At 30.2% G+C, this 20291-nt stretch overlaps 1 protein-coding gene across 1 annotated transcript; it reads left to right on the forward strand.

Moving 5' to 3' along the window:
- Window positions 1-14847: 14847 nt before the first annotated feature.
- Window positions 14848-16673, forward strand: LOC129753292 (putative per-hexamer repeat protein 5). Its single transcript, XM_055749093.1, has 3 exons — window positions 14848-14969; window positions 15858-16293; window positions 16452-16673. Exons 1-3 carry the CDS (start codon window positions 14848-14850, stop codon window positions 16671-16673), a joined length of 780 nt encoding a protein of 259 aa, XP_055605068.1.
- Window positions 16674-20291: the final 3618 nt, after the last annotated feature.

Genomic DNA, 20291 nt, shown 5'->3' on the forward strand with positions numbered 1-20291 from the left:
GATACGATTTTCCTCCCCCGGTACGATCACTCGAAATCGACGCCGGCTGAAGACTGATCCAAGATCCGGCCGGGTATGGGATTTAATATAGATTTTTGCGACCCAGCCAAGATCCCCTTGGATTCAAGATTCCCATTCGTGGCAACTTGCGAAATTTTGACCTGATTTCCCGAGGGGGCTCGCTTCGAGAAAAGACTCCACCATTTCTCCGGAAGACGCAAAACGGACGGCGAAATATGCTAATTTTCCGCGAGCATCTTAGCGAATCTTGAGAGGCCGCCGCGGTATCATCTTCGCGAATCCCTGCTAGTTAAGTCCGTCGAATAGTTTCTGATTCTAACGACCGATCAGCTGCCTGAGTGCGGCTCTGATCGATATTGGAGATGTAAAAATTATGCGTAGCATCTCAGCGAGTCTAGTCATCTGTGTATTAATTATTGGATCAGAGGCTCAGGTTGAAATATGGTAATATGCCTAGTGTAAAATTTGGAATGCTCGAATCAGCAACACGTGCCTGTGGGTTTTTATCTCAAAAACTGCAACTCGTGGCTGCATTTTGACTATGAAATCGGGAAAAGTCAAACCAGCGCTTTGATGTTTAATTTATGGACATATTTTATTTGTTTTCAATTTAAGATTTAATTGCTTGAAGTGGCACTTTTTTCACCACTTTTTTGAATTAAATAAACCATTCCTGTATTTTCCCACATTATTTAACTCCGAATTTTTCCTTCACAAAAATTACAAAAATGACAAAAATTACTAAAAAAAAACAAATCTAAGGAAAATAGGGACATGACAAAAATTACTAAAAAAAATATGAAATGACATTTTAAAATTAAAAAATTTAAAGGATTTAAAAATAACAAAAAAGACAAAAATGATAAAAATGAGAAAAAAGAAAAAATTGACAAAAATGATAAAAATGAGAAAAAAACAAAATTGACAAAAATGACAAAAATGCCAAAAATGACCACAATGACAACAATGACAAAAAATGACAAAAATGACAAAAATGACAAAAATGACAAAAATGACAAAAATGACAAAAATGACAAAAATGACAAAAATGACAAAAATGACAAAAATGACAAAAATGACAAAAATGACAAAAATGACAAAAATGACAAAAATGACAAAAATGACAAAAATGACAAAAATGACAAAAATGACAAAAATGACAAAAATGACAAAAATGACAAAAATGACAAAAATGACAAAAATGACAAAAATGACAAAAATGACAAAAATGACAAAAATGACAAAAATGACAAAAATGACAAAAATGACAAAAATGACAAAAATGGCAAAAATGACAAAAATGACAAAAATGACAAAAATGACAAAAATGACAAAAATGACAAAAAAGACAAAAATTACAAAAATGACAAAAAAGACAAAAATGACAAAAATGACAAAAATGACAAAAAATACGAAAATGACAAAAGTGACAAAAATGACAAAAATGGCAGAAATGACAAAAATCTCAAAAATTACAAAAATTACAAAAATTACAAAAATTACAAAAATGATAAAAAAGACAAAAATGACAAAAAATGACAAAAATGACAAAAATGACAAAAATGATAAAAATGACAAAAATGACAAAAATGACAAAAATGACAAAAATGACAAAAATGGCAAAAATGACAAAAATGACAAAAATGACAAAAATGACAAAAATAACAAAAAAGACAAAAATGACAAAAAGGACAAAAAGGACAAAAATGACAAAAAGGACAAAAATGACAAAAATTATAAAAATGACAAAAATGACAAAAATGACAAAAATGACAAAAATGACAAAAATGACAAAAATGACAAAAATGACAAAAATGACAAAAATGACAACAATAACAAAAATGACAAAAATGACAAAAATGACAAAAATGACAAAAATGACAAAAAAGACAAAAATGACAAAAATGACAGAAATGACAAAAATGACAAAAATGACAAAAATGACAAAAATGACAAAAATGACAAAAATGACAAAAATGACAAAAATGACAAAAATGACAAAAATGACAAAAATGACAAAAATGACAAAAATGACAAAAATGACAAAAATGACAAAAATGACAAAAATGACAAAAATGACAAAAATGACAAAAATGACAAAAATGACAAAAATGACAAAAATGACAAAAATGACAAAAATGACAAAAATGACAAAAATGACAAAAATGACAAAAATGACAAAAATGACAAAAATGACAAAAATGACAAAAATGACAAAAATGACAAAAATGACAAAAATGACAAAAAATGACAAAAATGACAAAAATGACAAAAATGACAAAAATGACAAAAATGACAAAAATGACAAAAATGACAAAAATGACAAAAATGACAAAAATGACAAAAATGACAAAAATGACAAAAATGACAAAAATGACAAAAATGACAAAAATGACAAAAATGACAAAAATGACAAAAATGACAAAAATGACAAAAATGACAAAAATGACAAAAATGACAAAAATGACAAAAATGACAAAAATGACAAAAATGACAAAAATGACAAAAATGACAAAAATGACAAAAATGACAAAAATGACAAAAATGACAAAAATGACAAAAATGACAAAAATGACAAAAATGACAAAAATGACAAAAATGACAAAAATGACAAAAATGACAAAAATGACAAAAATGACAAAAATGACAAAAATGACAAAAATGACATAAACGACATAAACGACAAAAGTTATAAAAATGACAGAAATGGATAAAATTGCACAATAATGACAAAAATGACAAAAATGACAAAAATGACAAAAATGACAAAAATGACAAAAATGACAAAAATGACAAAAATGACAAAAATGACAAAAATGACAAAAATGACAAAAATGACAAAAATGACAAAAATGACAAAAATGACAAAAATGACAAAAATGACAAAAATGACAAAAATGACAAAAATGACAAAAATGACAAAAATGACAAAAATGACAAAAATGACAAAAATGACAAAAATGACAAAAATGACAAAAATGACAAAAATGACAAAAATGACAAAAATGACAAAAATGACAAAAATGACAAAAATGACAAAAATGACAAAAATGACAAAAATGACAAAAATGACAAAAATGACAAAAATGACAAAAATGACAAAAATGACAAAAATGACAAAAATGACAAAAATGACAAAAATGACAAAAATGACAAAAATGACAAAAATGACAAAAATGACAAAAATGACAAAAATGACAAAAATGACAAAAATGACAAAAATGACAAAAATGACAAAAATGACAAAAATGACAAAAATGACAAAAATGACAAAAATGACAAAAATGACAAAAATGACAAAAATGACAAAAATGACAAAAATGACAAAAATGACAAAAATGACAAAAATGACAAAAATGACAAAAATGACAAAAATGACAAAAATGACAAAAATGACAAAAATGACAAAAATGACAAAAATGACAAAAATGACAAAAATGACAAAAATGACAAAAATGACAAAAATGACAAAAATGACAAAAATGACAAAAATGACAAAAATGACAAAAATGACAAAAATGACAAAAATGACAAAAATGACAAAAATGACAAAAATGACAAAAATGACAAAAATGACAAAAATGACAAAAATGACAAAAATGACAAAAATGACAAAAATGACAAAAATGACAAAAATGACAAAAATGACAAAAATGACAAAAATGACAAAAATGACAAAAATGACAAAAATGACAAAAATGACAAAAATGACAAAAATGACAAAAATGACAAAAATGACAAAAATGACAAAAATGACAAAAATGACAAAAATGACAAAAATGACAAAAATGACAAAAATGACAAAAATGACAAAAATGACAAAAATGACAAAAATGACAAAAATGACAAAAATGACAAAAATGACAAAAATGACAAAAATGACAAAAATGACAAAAATGACAAAAATGACAAAAATGACATAAACGACATAAACGACAAAAGTTATAAAAATGACAGAAATGGATAAAATTGCACAATAGATAATGACAAAAATGACAAAAATGACAAAAATGACAAAAATGACAAAAATGACAAAAATGACAAAAATGACAAAAATGACAAAAATGACAAAAACGACAAAAATGACAAAAATGACAAAAATGACAAAAATTACAAAAATGACAAAAAAGACAAAAATGACAAAAATGACAAAAATGACAAAAATGACAAAAATGACAAAAATGACAAAAATGACAAAAATGACAAAAATGACAAAAATGACAAAAATGACAAAAAAGACAAAAATGACAAAACTGACAGAATTGACAATATTGACAAAATTGACAAAATTGACAAAAATTACAAAATGACAAAAATGACAAAAATGACAAAAATGACAAAAATGACAAAAATGACAAAAATGACAAAAATGACAAAAATGACAAAAATGACAAAAATGACAAAAATGACAAAAATGACAAAAATGACAAAAATGACAAAAATGACAAAAATGACAAAAATGACAAAAATGACAAAAATGACAAAAATGACAAAAATGACAAAAATGACAAAAATGACAAAAATGACAAAAATGACAAAAATGACAAAAATGACAAAAATGACAAAAATGACAAAAATGACAAAAATGACAAAAATGACAAAAATGACAAAAATGACAAAAATGACAAAAATGACAAAAATGACAAAAATGACAAAAATGACAAAAATGACAAAAATGACAAAAATGACAAAAATGACAAAAATGACAAAAATGACAAAAATGACAAAAATTACAAAAATTACAAGAATGACAAAAATTACAAAAATGACAAAAATGACAAAAATGACAAAAATGACAAAAATGACAAAAATGACAAAAATGACAAAAATGACAAAAATGACAAAAATGACAAAAATGACAAAAATGACAAAAATGACAAAAATGTCAAAAATGACAAAAATGACAAAAATGACAAAAAAGAAAAAAAATTCAAAAATTACAAAAATAACAAAAATGACAAAAATAACAAAAATGACAAAAATGACAAAAATTACAAAAATGACAAAAATGACAAAAATGACAAAAATGACAAAAATGACAAAAATGACAAAAATGACAAAAATGACAAAAATGACAAAAATGACAAAAATGACAAAAATGACAAAAATGACAAAAATGACAAAAATGACAAAAATGACAAAAATGACAAAAATGACAAAAATGACAAAAATGACAAAAATGACAAAAATGACAAAAATGACAAAAATGACAAAAATGACAAAAATGACAAAAATGACAAAAATGACAAAAATGACAAAAATGACAAAAATGACAAAAATGACAAAAATGACAAAAATGACAAAAATGACAAAAATGACAAAAATGACAAAAATGACAAAAATGACAAAAATGACAAAAATGACAAAAATGACAAAAATGACAAAAATGACAAAAATGACAAAAATGACAAAAATGACAAAAATGACAAAAATGACAAAAATGACAAAAATGACAAAAATGACAAAAATGACAAAAATGACAAAAATGACAAAAATGACAAAAATGACAAAAATGACAAAAATGACAAAAATGACAAAAATGACAAAAATGACAAAAATGACAAAAATGACAAAAATGACAAAAAATGACAAAAATGACAAAAATGACAAAAATGACAAAAATGACAAAAATGACAAAAATGACAAAAATGACAAAAATGACAAAAATGACAAAAATGACAAAAATGACAAAAATGACAAAAATGACAAAAATGACAAAAATGACAAAAATGACAAAAATGACAAAAATGACAAAAATGACAAAAATGACAAAAATGACAAAAATGTCAAAAATGACAAAAATGACAAAAATGACAAAAAAGAAAAAAAATTCAAAAATTACAAAAATAACAAAAATGACAAAAATAACAAAAATGACAAAAATGACAAAAATTACAAAAATGACAAAAATGACAAAAATGACAAAAATGACAAAAATGACAAAAATGACAAAAATGACAAAAATGACAAAAATGACAAAAATGACAAAAATGACAAAAATGACAAAAATGACAAAAATGACAAAAATGACAAAAATGACAAAAATGACAAAAATGACAAAAATGACAAAAATGACAAAAATGACAAAAATGACAAAAATGACAAAAATGACAAAAATGACAAAAATGACAAAAATGACAAAAATGACAAAAATGACAAAAATGACAAAAATGACAAAAATGACAAAAATGACAAAAATGACAAAAATGACAAAAATGACAAAAATGACAAAAATGACAAAAATGACAAAAATGACAAAAATGACAAAAATGACAAAAATGACAAAAATGACAAAAATGACAAAAATGACAAAAATGACAAAAATGACAAAAATGACAAAAATGACAAAAATGACAAAAATGACAAAAATGACAAAAATGACAAAAATGACAAAAATGACAAAAATGACAAAAATGACAAAAATGACAAAAATGACAAAAATGACAAAAATGACAAAAATGACAAAAATGACAAAAATGACAAAAATGACAAAAATGACAAAAATGACAAAAATGACAAAAATGACAAAAATGACAAAAATGACAAAAATGACAAAAATGACAAAAATGACAAAAATGACAAAAATGACAAAAATGACAAAAATGACAAAAATGACAAAAATGACAAAAATGACAAAAATGACAAAAATGACAAAAATGACAAAAATGACAAAAATGACAAAAATGACAAAAATGACAAAAATGACAAAAATGACAAAAATGACAAAAATGACAAAAATGACAAAAATGACAAAAATGACAAAAATGACAAAAATGACAAAAATGACAAAAATGACAAAAATGACAAAAATGACAAAAATGACAAAAATGACAAAAATGACAAAAATGACAAAAATGACAAAAATGACAAAAATGACAAAAATGACATAAACGACATAAACGACAAAAGTTATAAAAATGACAGAAATGGATAAAATTGCACAATAATGACAAAAATGACAAAAATGACAAAAATGACAAAAATGACAAAAATGACAAAAATGACAAAAATGACAAAAATGACAAAAATGACAAAAATGACAAAAATGACAAAAATGACAAAAATGACAAAAATGACAAAAATGACAAAAATGACAAAAATGACAAAAATGACAAAAATGACAAAAATGACAAAAATGACAAAAATGACAAAAATGACAAAAATGACAAAAATGACAAAAATGACAAAAATGACAAAAATGACAAAAATGACAAAAATGACAAAAATGACAAAAATGACAAAAATGACAAAAATGACAAAAATGACAAAAATGACAAAAATGACAAAAATGACAAAAATGACAAAAATGACAAAAATGACAAAAATGACAAAAATGACAAAAATGACAAAAATGACAAAAATGACAAAAATGACAAAAATGACAAAAATGACAAAAATGACAAAAATGACAAAAATGACAAAAATGACAAAAATGACAAAAATGACAAAAATGACAAAAATGACAAAAATGACAAAAATGACAAAAATGACAAAAATGACAAAAATGACAAAAATGACAAAAATGACAAAAATGACAAAAATGACAAAAATGACAAAAATGACAAAAATGACAAAAATGACAAAAATGACAAAAATGACAAAAATGACAAAAATGACAAAAATGACAAAAATGACAAAAATGACAAAAATGACAAAAATGACAAAAATGACAAAAATGACAAAAATGACAAAAATGACAAAAATGACAAAAATGACAAAAATGACAAAAATGACAAAAATGACAAAAATGACAAAAATGACAAAAATGACAAAAATGACAAAAATGACAAAAATGACAAAAATGACAAAAATGACAAAAATGACAAAAATGACAAAAATGACAAAAATGACAAAAATGACAAAAATGACAAAAATGACAAAAATGACAAAAATGACAAAAATGACAAAAATGACAAAAATGACAAAAATGACAAAAATGACAAAAATGACAAAAATGACAAAAATGACAAAAATGACAAAAATGACAAAAATGACAAAAATGACAAAAATGACAAAAATGACAAAAATGACAAAAATGACAAAAATGACAAAAATGACAAAAATGACAAAAATGACAAAAATGACAAAAATGACAAAAATGACAAAAATGACAAAAATGACAAAAATGACAAAAATGACAAAAATGACAAAAATGACAAAAATGACAAAAATGACAAAAATGACAAAAATGACAAAAATGACAAAAATGACAAAAATGACATAAACGACATAAACGACAAAAGTTATAAAAATGACAGAAATGGATAAAATTGCACAATAGATAATGACAAAAATGACAAAAATGACAAAAATGACAAAAATGACAAAAATGACAAAAATGACAAAAATGACAAAAATGACAAAAATGACAAAAACGACAAAAATGACAAAAATGACAAAAATGACAAAAATTACAAAAATGACAAAAAAGACAAAAATGACAAAAATGACAAAAATGACAAAAATGACAAAAATGACAAAAATGACAAAAATGACAAAAATGACAAAAATGACAAAAATGACAAAAATGACAAAAAAGACAAAAATGACAAAACTGACAGAATTGACAATATTGACAAAATTGACAAAATTGACAAAAATTACAAAATGACAAAAATGACAAAAATGACAAAAATGACAAAAATGACAAAAATGACAAAAATGACAAAAATGACAAAAATGACAAAAATGACAAAAATGACAAAAATGACAAAAATGACAAAAATGACAAAAATGACAAAAATGACAAAAATGACAAAAATGACAAAAATGACAAAAATGACAAAAATGACAAAAATGACAAAAATGACAAAAATGACAAAAATGACAAAAATGACAAAAATGACAAAAATGACAAAAATGACAAAAATGACAAAAATGACAAAAATGACAAAAATGACAAAAATGACAAAAATGACAAAAATGACAAAAATGACAAAAATGACAAAAATGACAAAAATGACAAAAATGACAAAAATGACAAAAATGACAAAAATGACAAAAATTACAAAAATTACAAGAATGACAAAAATTACAAAAATGACAAAAATGACAAAAATGACAAAAATGACAAAAATGACAAAAATGACAAAAATGACAAAAATGACAAAAATGACAAAAATGACAAAAATGACAAAAATGACAAAAATGTCAAAAATGACAAAAATGACAAAAATGACAAAAAAGAAAAAAAATTCAAAAATTACAAAAATAACAAAAATGACAAAAATAACAAAAATGACAAAAATAACAAAAATTACAAAAATGACAAAAATGACAAAAATGACAAAAATGACAAAAATGACAAAAATGACAAAAATGACAAAAATGACAAAAATGACAAAAATGACAAAAATGACAAAAATGACAAAAATGACAAAAATGACAAAAATGACAAAAATGACAAAAATGACAAAAATGACAAAAATGACAAAAATGACAAAAATGACAAAAATGACAAAAATGACAAAAATGACAAAAATGACAAAAATGACAAAAATGACAAAAATGACAAAAATGACAAAAATGACAAAAATGACAAAAATGACAAAAATGACAAAAATGACAAAAATGACAAAAATGACAAAAATGACAAAAATGACAAAAATGACAAAAATGACAAAAATGACAAAAATGACAAAAATGACAAAAATGACAAAAATGACAAAAATGACAAAAATGACAAAAATGACAAAAATGACAAAAATGACAAAAATGACAAAAATGACAAAAATGACAAAAATGACAAAAATGACAAAAATGACAAAAATGACAAAAATGACAAAAATGACAAAAATGACAAAAATGACAAAAATGACAAAAATGACAAAAATTACAAAAATTACAAAAATGACAAAAATTACAAAAATGACAAAAATGACAAAAATGACAAAAATGACAAAAATGACAAAAATGACAAAAATGACAAAAATGACAAAAATGACAAAAATGTCAAAAATGACAAAAATGACAAAAATGACAAAAATGACAAAAAAGAAAAAAAATTCAAAAATTACAAAAATAACAAAAATGACAAAAATAACAAAAATGACAAAAATGACAAAAATTACAAAAATGACAAAAATGACAAAAATGACAAAAATGACAAAAATGACAAAAATGACAAAAATGACAAAAATGACAAAAATGACAAAAATGACAAAAATGACAAAAATGACAAAAATGACAAAAATGACAAAAATGACAAAAATGACAAAAATGACAAAAATGACAAAAATGACAAAAATGACAAAAATGACAAAAATGACAAAAATGACAAAAATGACAAAAATGACAAAAATGACAAAAATGACAAAAATGACAAAAATGACAAAAATGACAAAAATGACAAAAATGACAAAAATGACAAAAATGACAAAAATGACAAAAATGACAAAAATGACAAAAATGACAAAAATGGCAAAATTGACAAAAATGACAAAAATGACAAAAAAGACAAAAATGACAAAAATGACAAAAATGACAAAAATGACAAAAATGACAAAAATGACAAAAAAGACAAAAATGACAAAAATGACAAAAATGACAAAAATGACAAAAATGACAAAAATGACAAAAATGACAAAAATGACAAAAATGACAAAAATGACAAAAATGACAAAAATGACAAAAATGACAAAAATGACAAAAATGAAAAAATTACAAAAATGACAAAAATGACAAAAATGACAAAAATGACAAAAATGACAAAAATGACAAAGATGCAAAAAATGCAAAAATTGACACAATTAACAAAAGTGACATAAATTACAAAAATTACAAAAATGAATAAATCGCAAAAGTTTCAAAAAATTAAATTTAAAGCAAAAAGTAAATTGATCGTAAGAACTGTTTTTAATCTTATAAATTAATTGTGAAAAATAACAAAAATGATTACTTTCAAATTGTCAAAATGACAATCATTATGAATCAAAATATCCAACATTTTGAAAATTGGTATACTGACTTATGATAACAATATTTTCTGAAGAGACCAATATGACTGAAAATCCAAGATCTATCTTCTATTGCGCAATTCTCAGAAATCTTCGGTTAGTGTTTAAACTAGGTTTCATTCCATTGTGAAATTCGCTAGAGAAAGTACTTTCAAACTGGAGTAGATTCCATCCTAAACTGCATCTCTTGGGATGGAACACAGACTTTTTTCTCTAACCAGCTTCTTTTCGCCGATATTTAATAAAACAGATTAGTCCCACAAACAATCGGTCGAACAAAAAAAAAAAACAACAATTGGTTGATTCGTTGCAGATATCAGATTTATCAAATAACTGAGTCCATAGTGGTTAAGCTATTAATGAAGCAGCAGATGGTGATCATATGTATGTTAATGATGAGAGAATGGCTGAGAGAGAGAGGGGATCATTCAACAGCCATATCAACAAAAAATAAAGGAAATTTTTATGATTAATGATATGCGAAATGATAAATGGCCTGCCAATCGTCAAGTTAGACTTATTTATTTTGTTGAAATTCGAATGATTTGGTTTTTCAAGAAATTCGGTATTGGCATTGAATTTTCTCATTTTTTTATATTCTTGACATTTTTATGATAAACTTGTCATTGAAGTTTAATTTATATTTTAATTCTTGTGGTTTTAAGATTACCTTTAAGATCTCTCTACTGAAAAATTGCAAAATCCTAGTGAAAAATTTAGTTGAAGATGCCTTATAAATAAGGTTGCCCGATTTTTTTTCTGATGTATTCGGACCCGACAAATCTAGGCAATTTTATCTGAAAACCTTGAAAAATCCGGGCATTTGTTTTCAAAATGTTCAACCAAAAATCCAGACAATATCCGGGCAAGTTTGGTCATAACCACGGAATTATTTAGTAAAAATCGAGGAAAATTTTTTGTTATGAAAAAAAAACTCATTAGGATAATCGTATTTTGGGCTTCCAAAACACCAGTCATGATTATTTGGATAAAACTTGCCTTGCAAAATTACTTTTTGGGCGTAAAAATGAAAAAGTATGATAACTCAATTTGAGTTTTTTGTAAGATTTTATAAATATAGTGAATAAATCCGGGAAAAATCAGAGAGAAATCTGGGCACCCCGACTTTTCTCAAATTTTGTGTCAAATATCCGAGCAAGTCCGATTGAACCCGGGCAATTTGACAACCTTAATTATAAACATTCAAACGGTTATCATGTCGTTTGGTGATATCTATGATTTATTTAAAATGTCATCTTCTTCTTCTTCTTCTTCTTCTTCTTACATCAACATGGCCAAAACGTGTAGGCATCCTGGAAAATGGGAGACTTGCGTCTATCATTTTTCTTTTCAGCGTATTACCTGTTGCATATTCCTATGCATTGCAGATATTACTACGGCCAGGCCAACCATGTGATGAAAACCGCAAAAGATACAGGATACAAGGGCGGAATGAAGCGTGGAGATCCCTACCAAACGCTTCATATGATATTTTGAATATGGAAAGACCTAAATATGAATTTGTCATTTGGGAAATTGTATATGGAATAACCTAAAATTAACTTAGTAAATTGAAAATATAAACATGAAGTCTACTTGTAAGTACTTAAAGTATAGAACGAGCTCACCAATTTCGTTGATAGGTACAGGAATTACATAAATTCTGAAAATATGGTATGTTTCACGCTATGGAATTCCATGTTGCGGGTACTCAGCATCAAGTTGTATGATTATCAGGCACTTTTGTACGATCAAAGCAACCCAGAAAAATCTATTCAAGCACATTCGCTAACTATTTTCTGCTTTTATCATCACAAAAAAACTGTTTCTGATAATTAGTTTGAAGTTTAAAAAGTTAATTTTCACAACAATTTACAATTTCTAATATGTATGCAGTTACATACTTTTGACACATCAGTTTATCTAACGAAATTTATCCTTTTCCGGCGAATAAGCGTTGCTATTTCACGAACAAAAGGCACTTCCGGCTACTCACTTACGACTCCTAGGGCATTGGTGCCTAGTCAATTTTCTTGTAGTGTAATTATTAAAGTTTAAAATTCACCACTTGAAAATTAAAATTTTTGCGGACTCCGGGTTAGCCCAGATATTTGAAACAAAATTTAAGAACAATCAGACCAACAAACACTTTGCACTAAATGTGCAAAAACTTAGTCCCAGCCCATTTCTTACACCATAAGTTTTTGATCAGGCGAACCATTATTGGTACACTAACCACCGTTATCGAGTCGAAATTTGTGAGATCTATAAGTGGTTACATCTCAGCGACATTATGAGACAACTTGTTCGTAGACTTCGTTTAGTTTTAGGGAAGAAACAATCTAAAACTCAGGATATCCATGAACCGAACTTCAATTGCACAGGAAAAAAACTATTCACACCACAAGCACTAGCAATCAACCCACAGGCCCGTTCCAAACACTTCCGGTGATCAATGTTTCAGTAGACATCCGGTCACTCTTACAATGGAATAAATTTTCGAACAATTAATCAAACGTTTTCCATTAAAAACAATGAAATCAGAGAAAATTTTCACGGACCCGAAAAAAAACACGTGCGTTGCCATCCAGACAACGCCTACTTCCTTCTATGATTTATTTAAAATGTCATCTGGGAAAAATTTCAGTGTTTTGAGACATCCCTAAATTTAGTCCAATTGAGCTGAAATTTAACTCGGGTAAGTTTTATTTGCATTTCAATCGACTTTAAAAATGGTGATATTGAATCCTGACCGATTCTAAACTTACTTTCAGATTTTAATAATCTAATAATAAATCGGATTTGCACAATTTTCAATAAACCTCGACCTAGATTCCAATTCCAAACTTTGTGTCACTGTTAAATTTCGGATTGATCAAATTCGCTACAACAACAGAGGTAATTTGTGTTCGGATTATCAATCTGAGACGTATGGTTTCACTTGAATCAAGGCTTTATTTTATTTCATTTCAGAAGATGTTTTTCACCGTTATAGTAGAAATGTAGTCTCGAAGCTTGGGGTGGATCTGGCGTTGTTGTCGTGATTTCCGGCGCACAGGTTGTCGTCTGAGACGAATCTAGGCCATTGACCAGCAGAATCACATTGACACCTGCCGATGTCAGGTAGCTGGACACGATCGAGGTCACACTGTTGCATTCCCTGGAGAAAATTCGAAAAAAGAAAAATGGTAGAAAAAATTGATTAGAAGGTATTCTTTCATTGTCTCCAAGCTGCCGGCATCAACTTACGTGTCCGTTGCCTTGGATGATGTATGCCTCATAGTTCTGTTCAACTGCAATTGCTCATCCAGGATGTGATTCAGCAGATTCGGATCGTACTCCATATCGAAAGTCTTCCAGGAGATGTTTTCCAATTTTGTATGTGGGTTAATTTTTTTCCTGTTGAATAAAACAAAAATGAGCAAAAAAAATTAACTAGTTGAAGCAATTCTGAATCACACTTAGAACTTAAAATTAGAATTTAAATAATGTTCCAAAAATTCACACAATTCTCACCTAATACCTTTCTTCTTAATTTTCCGTGACGAAGCATCGCTGGATCGCAGGTTCAGTTCCTGTTCGCTTTGGTCAGCATTTGACAGTTCCACTATTTCCGCCACCAGAAAAATAAACAGCAGTAGACCCGCTTTCACACGAGTCATGGCTCTAGTCCCCAGAGAAATTTCCCCAAAACTGTTCCGTATATCACACCAGGCTATCTCTGGACTTGTTGTTGAGCTCGACACACTGCAGCCAAGACTGAAATCCTCCGTCCAGGTGGCAATAGATTAAATATTCCCTGGTGAAATTTCGACCTAATTTTCGGACTCGTCTTCCATCTTCCTAGAGAGAGCCCCGAGGAAGTCACAGGATGACTCCGGCTAAAACAGATTTTTTGCCCGCTAATGTATGTGGATTCTGGTCCACTGGATCGAAATATGCTAATTCAATTGCTCATCAGCAAGAATCTCGCGAGCATCGGTCGAACGACAAGTTTTGGCGCATCGATTTTCGAATAGCTTGACAATCTACTCGACCGAGATGGTTTAGGGAAAATCTGGTTTAGCTCTGTATTATAGAAAAACCAAAGACAAATTCTCACTCAGCCAAAAGCTTAGCTAGGCTAAGCTTGAATGACTTGATCATATTCACCATTTATCATGGAGCCCAAAATATTGCATTTAAATTTTTCTTCTGGTTCTTCTCTGAACATTTTTTCCGTAAATTTCGGATTCAGAGATTATTAGGTGTGACAAATTAGAATTCTTAACCCCCAACTGTTGTAGCAACGTGATTGATAAACGACTAGAGGTAGGCAATTAGCGAAATAGACTATTTCTTGATAGTTCTTCTGAAGAAAAAAAAATTACCATCAAAGAGAAATTTTCTTTCGTGCCAATAATAACAAATGAGATCAAACTTGTCCCCCCAGAAAGTTATCATAGCTTAAATCCAGTGGGCTAGCTGTGCTGGATAGAAACTCAGTTTGATGAGCGATTTGACCATGACTGGCTGAGAGAATGATAGAAAATAAAATCATACACAAAGACAAGCCAAAAGGAAAAGAGAGCTTATGTTAAAATGAGGAAAATGAGGATGGCAAAACCAGGGGACATAAAAGAGAAGAAAACTTTTTTGTAAAAAAAAACAAAAAAATTGGGAAAAGGCGCAAAAGGAAGACGAAGACACATGAAACAGGAAAGACAAAATCACGAGCTTGTGATGGAAAGTAATTTTTAGACAGATAACACAAATATCTTCAAAAAGAAATGCCATACGCCAAGAAATGATCGGAAGGAAGATTATACGTATGGAAGTGAAAACCTCGTTCGAAAGCTTCAGTGAGACCAAGAACTGAGATCATGAGTGAGAGCACAAAAGCAAGGGCAAGGGCAATGGCAAGGGCAAGGGCAAGGGCAAGGGCAAGGGCAAGGGCAAGGGCAAGGGCAAGGGCAAGGGCAAGGGCAAGGGCAAGGGCAAGGGCAAGGGCAAGGGCAAGGGCAAGGGCAAGGGCAAGGGCAAGGGCAAGGGCAAGGGCAAGGGCAAGGGCAAGGGCAAGGGCAAGGGCAAGGGCAAGGGCAAGGGCAAGGGCAAGGGCAAGGGCAAGGGCAAGGGCAAGGGCAAGGGCAAGGGCAAGGGCAAGGGCAAGGGCAAGGGCAAGGGCAAGGGCAAGGGCAAGGGCAAGGGCAAGGGCAAGGGCAAGGGCAAGGGCAAGGGCAAGGGCAAGGGCAAGGGCAAGGGCAAGGGCATGGGCAAGGGCAAGGGCACGGACAAGAGCAAGGGCAAGGACAAGTGGAAGAGCAAAAGCAAGGCCACAGTAAGAGCCAGAACACGAGCAAGAGCAATAGCAGAAGCAGAGCTAGAACTCAGAGCAGGAGAAAGAGCAATAGTAAGAGCAAAGGCAAGGGCCAGAGCAAGAGGAAGTGAAAGAGCAAGAACAAGAGCAAGTGGAAAATGGTCAGAGCAAGCATTCAGAGCAAGAGCCAGAGCAAAAGCCAGAGCAAGAGCCAAAGCAAGAGCAAACGCAAGAGCAAAAGCAAGAGTAAGAGTAAATGCAAGTGCAAAAGCAAGAGCAAGTGGAAGAGCAAGAGCAAGAGTCAAAGCAAGAGCAAGAGCGAGAGCCAGAGTAAGAAATTAGATAAAGAGCAAGAGCAAGGCAAGGGCCAGAACAAGAACACAGGCAAAAGGAAGAGTTAGAGCAAGAGCCACTGTAAGAGCAAGGCTCAGAGCAAAAAATAAGCTCAAGAGCCAGAGCAAGCGCAAAAGCAAGAGCAAAAGCAAGAGCAAAAGCAAGAGCAAGAGCAAGAGCAAGAGCAAAAGCATGAGGAACCGTTTAGAGGAACGCAAGTTCATTAAGATTTTCTCTGAAACGTTATCTTCATCAAATAAATATCTAGATTCATGAAAAAAAGAACGGGGCTTGTGATATAGCTCAGTTGGTAAGTCTGTTGCCTCCTGAGCAGATGTTCGCGAGTTCGAGCCCAAGAGTAAACATCGAACACAGTTGTACCGGATAAGTTTTTCAATAACGATCCACCAACTGAAAAGTTGATAAAGTCGCGAATGCCATAATGATGGTAAAACGACTATAATCGAAACAAAATAAAACAAAATAATGAAAAAAAGAACACGGGCAAGAGCAAGAGCAAGAGCTAGAGCAAGAGATTAGTGCCAGAGCAAGAGCAAGTGTAAGGGCAAAGGTCAGAACAAGAGCCAAAGCAAGAGCCAGAGCTAGAGCAAACGCCAGAGCAAGAGCCAAAGCAAGAGCAAGAGCAAATGGAAGAACTAGCGTGAGAACAAGAGCGGGAACAAAAATAAGAGCAAGGACTAAGAAGGAGCAAGATCGAGAGCGAGTGCAAGAGTAACAGTAACATTTTTTTGTTTCGATTATGATTGTTATGCCATCTTTATGGCTTTCGCGACTTTATATCAACGTTGCAGTTGGCGGAAAGGTATTAAAAACTTATCCGGTACAACTGTACCGTACTCTTTACTCGAACTCGCGGACATCGGCTCAGAAGGCAACTGACTTGCCAGCTGCCAACATCATTTTTGTCGTTTTTTGTAGTTTTTGGCATTTTGATTATTTTTGTAATTTTGGTCATTTTTGTATTGTTTGTCTTTTTGGTTATTTATGTAACTTATGTCATTTTGGTAGTGTTTGTCATAACAAAATTGCAAAAATGACATCAGTTACAAAAATCACAAATATGACCAAAATGGTCGATATGTCAAATACTACACAAATTGACAAAAAAAAAAAAACAAAAAAGGCAAAAAATGAAAATTGAATAAAAATGACAAAATTCACAAAAATGTCAAAAATGACAAAAATGGCAAAAACTACCAAAACTACCGGAATTAAAAAAATGATTTTTACTGATATAATTTTTATATTTTTTGTCAATTTTGTAGTTCTTGTCATTTTTGTAGCCTTTGAGATATTTACCATTTTGTTCATGTTTGTGTTTTTTAACTTATGTCATTTTTGTCATTTTTGCAATTGATGACCAATGACAAAATTTGATCAGTTTTTTCGTTAATTTCAAAATTGGTTTAGTTGTTTGTGAGATATCTAAATGCGCAGAATTAAGACTGATCATGGTTCAAGATTGAACTATTTACTTACATTTTTTTCCGTCTTCTGTGATTTCACTTGTCTTTTTCCCTGATTCAAAAATCGCTGACACTGGTCAGTTATTCCCAATGCCACTATAAGATCCACACCAGCATCAGTCCAGCTGCTGATTATTTATTTACATAGTATTCCGTCTCACGACATAACTTGACGAACATAATTCCTAAAATTCACTCGGTTCATAGCAACCGTTCTCCAATTTCTCGGGCACCCCACGTTCGCCAGATCACGCTCCACTTGGTCTAACCACCTCGCTCGTTGCGCCCCCGCTCGTCTTGTTCCTACCGGATTCGTAGCGAACACCTGTTTTGCAGGACAGTCGTCCGGCATTCTCGCAACATGTCCCGCCCAGCGTATCCGGCCAGCCTTCACCACCTTCTGGATACTGGGTTCGCCGTAGAGGCGCGCGAGCTCGTGGTTCATCCTTCGCCTCCACACTCCGTTCTCCTGTACGCCGCCAAAGATGGTTCTTAACACTCGTCGCTCGAATACTACGAGTGTACGCAGGTCCTCCTCGAGCAATATCCATGTTTCGTGCCCGTAGAGAACAACCGGTCTAATGAGCGTCATATACAGGTTACACTTCGTGCGAGGGCTAAGTCAGTCCAGCTGCTGAAGAACCATTCAATCGGACCACAAAACGAATCTGGTTCAGGGGTCTATTTTGTTGTTTCCTTTCTCACGTTTTCCAATGATCACAGAATGGGTTGCATCATAGAGCTGGATTCTAATCCAGGTTTATTGCACATCCTTTACAGGTAGGCAGTGCATCCTAAAGGAAAGCGATGGTGAAATGAAATCGATCTGAACTCCATAAAATCACGTTCCATGTAATTTTATAGTTCCTGTCTGATCTTGGTTGTGCTATTGGACCAGAATTCGTGACAAGTTATGGTTAAAAATTCGAACCGATTTTTATTGCGCTTTTGATTTCTCATAGTCAAGCTTGAACGCACTACATTCAGAAATGGAACTTTTGGAATAAAAATGAAAATGAGCCCTGGGTTACCTGAAGCAGTTTGAGGAACTTGGAATTGATTATGCGTCTGTTTATTCTGATAAGGTTGAACCTTTTGTCCTTTATATCGACATGGTTCAAAGGTCAGAAGAACTTTTGATATTTTAATTTCATTTTTTAATTATTTTATTAATTTCTAGTTAAATGTAGAAACTTTTTATTTTTTAGATTTTTTGGCTTTTTCGCCATTTTCGTAATTTTTCTCATTTAGTCTTAAATTTTTCTTTTTTGCCAATTTTCTATTTTTTGTAATTTTTGCATTTTTTCCATGTTTGCAATTTTTTGTTTTAACGCCTTTGTGATATTTTATTTTTCATAAATATCTATACTTGTTATTTCAGTCTTTTGTATTCGTGAAAAATAGAAATAAGAGATCAAATGAGATCAACAAATTTATGAAAAAAAGTTTCTGAACTTTAATAGTTGGAGCTTGGTAAAAATGTGCTGATTTTTTTTTCTTCTATGACAGTTGAAGGTATCTACACACCAAAAATTTTTGAAAATTAATCGTGACAGAAACGCTTAAGAACCTAAATTATATTTGATCTATTTCGAGAATGATCTAATTTTACATCTTTTCACACCTATATCACACGCACACAACTCAAAACAGTGAAAATTATACCTTCAACTCAAATTTATGTCTTTCATGTTGTAAAATTATGTTCGTTAGAACGCAATTCAAGAGTAAAAAAGATGAGTGTGTAGAAATATTCGAATTTGTTTTGTTTTGTTTTGTTCGTGATCATATGGGGAATTCGGTTCCTATAGGAAAAATCGAAAAATTGTTCGGAATCAGTGATTCGACAGTGTTTAACAACATGGCCAATTTAAAAAGCTACGACCGGAGTGCTGAGCGGCGAAAAAACTTACTACCGACGGGCTGGAATGGCTGGACCACTCAACCAGAAAACGCTACCAGAGGTCGGAGGAATCAGAATTCTCGGCATAAGTTTCCACCGAAAGTTGCCTGTTTGCTGCATTTGCCGTTATTCCTGTTGAAGACTACAAGGTTTGTTTTTGAATTTTCATCTCGTCAAAAATATTTGAATAGTATGTTTTAAGGAACACCCGATCAGAATGGAAGCTCACCGCGCTTCCGTGACAAGTTGCCTCAGGAAACGCGAAACGTTTAGGAATGATTCAAATGGTCCTCTAA

This window comes from Uranotaenia lowii, chromosome 3 (assembly GCF_029784155.1).
Source record: "Uranotaenia lowii strain MFRU-FL chromosome 3, ASM2978415v1, whole genome shotgun sequence".
NCBI lineage: Eukaryota > Metazoa > Arthropoda > Insecta > Diptera > Culicidae > Uranotaenia > Uranotaenia lowii.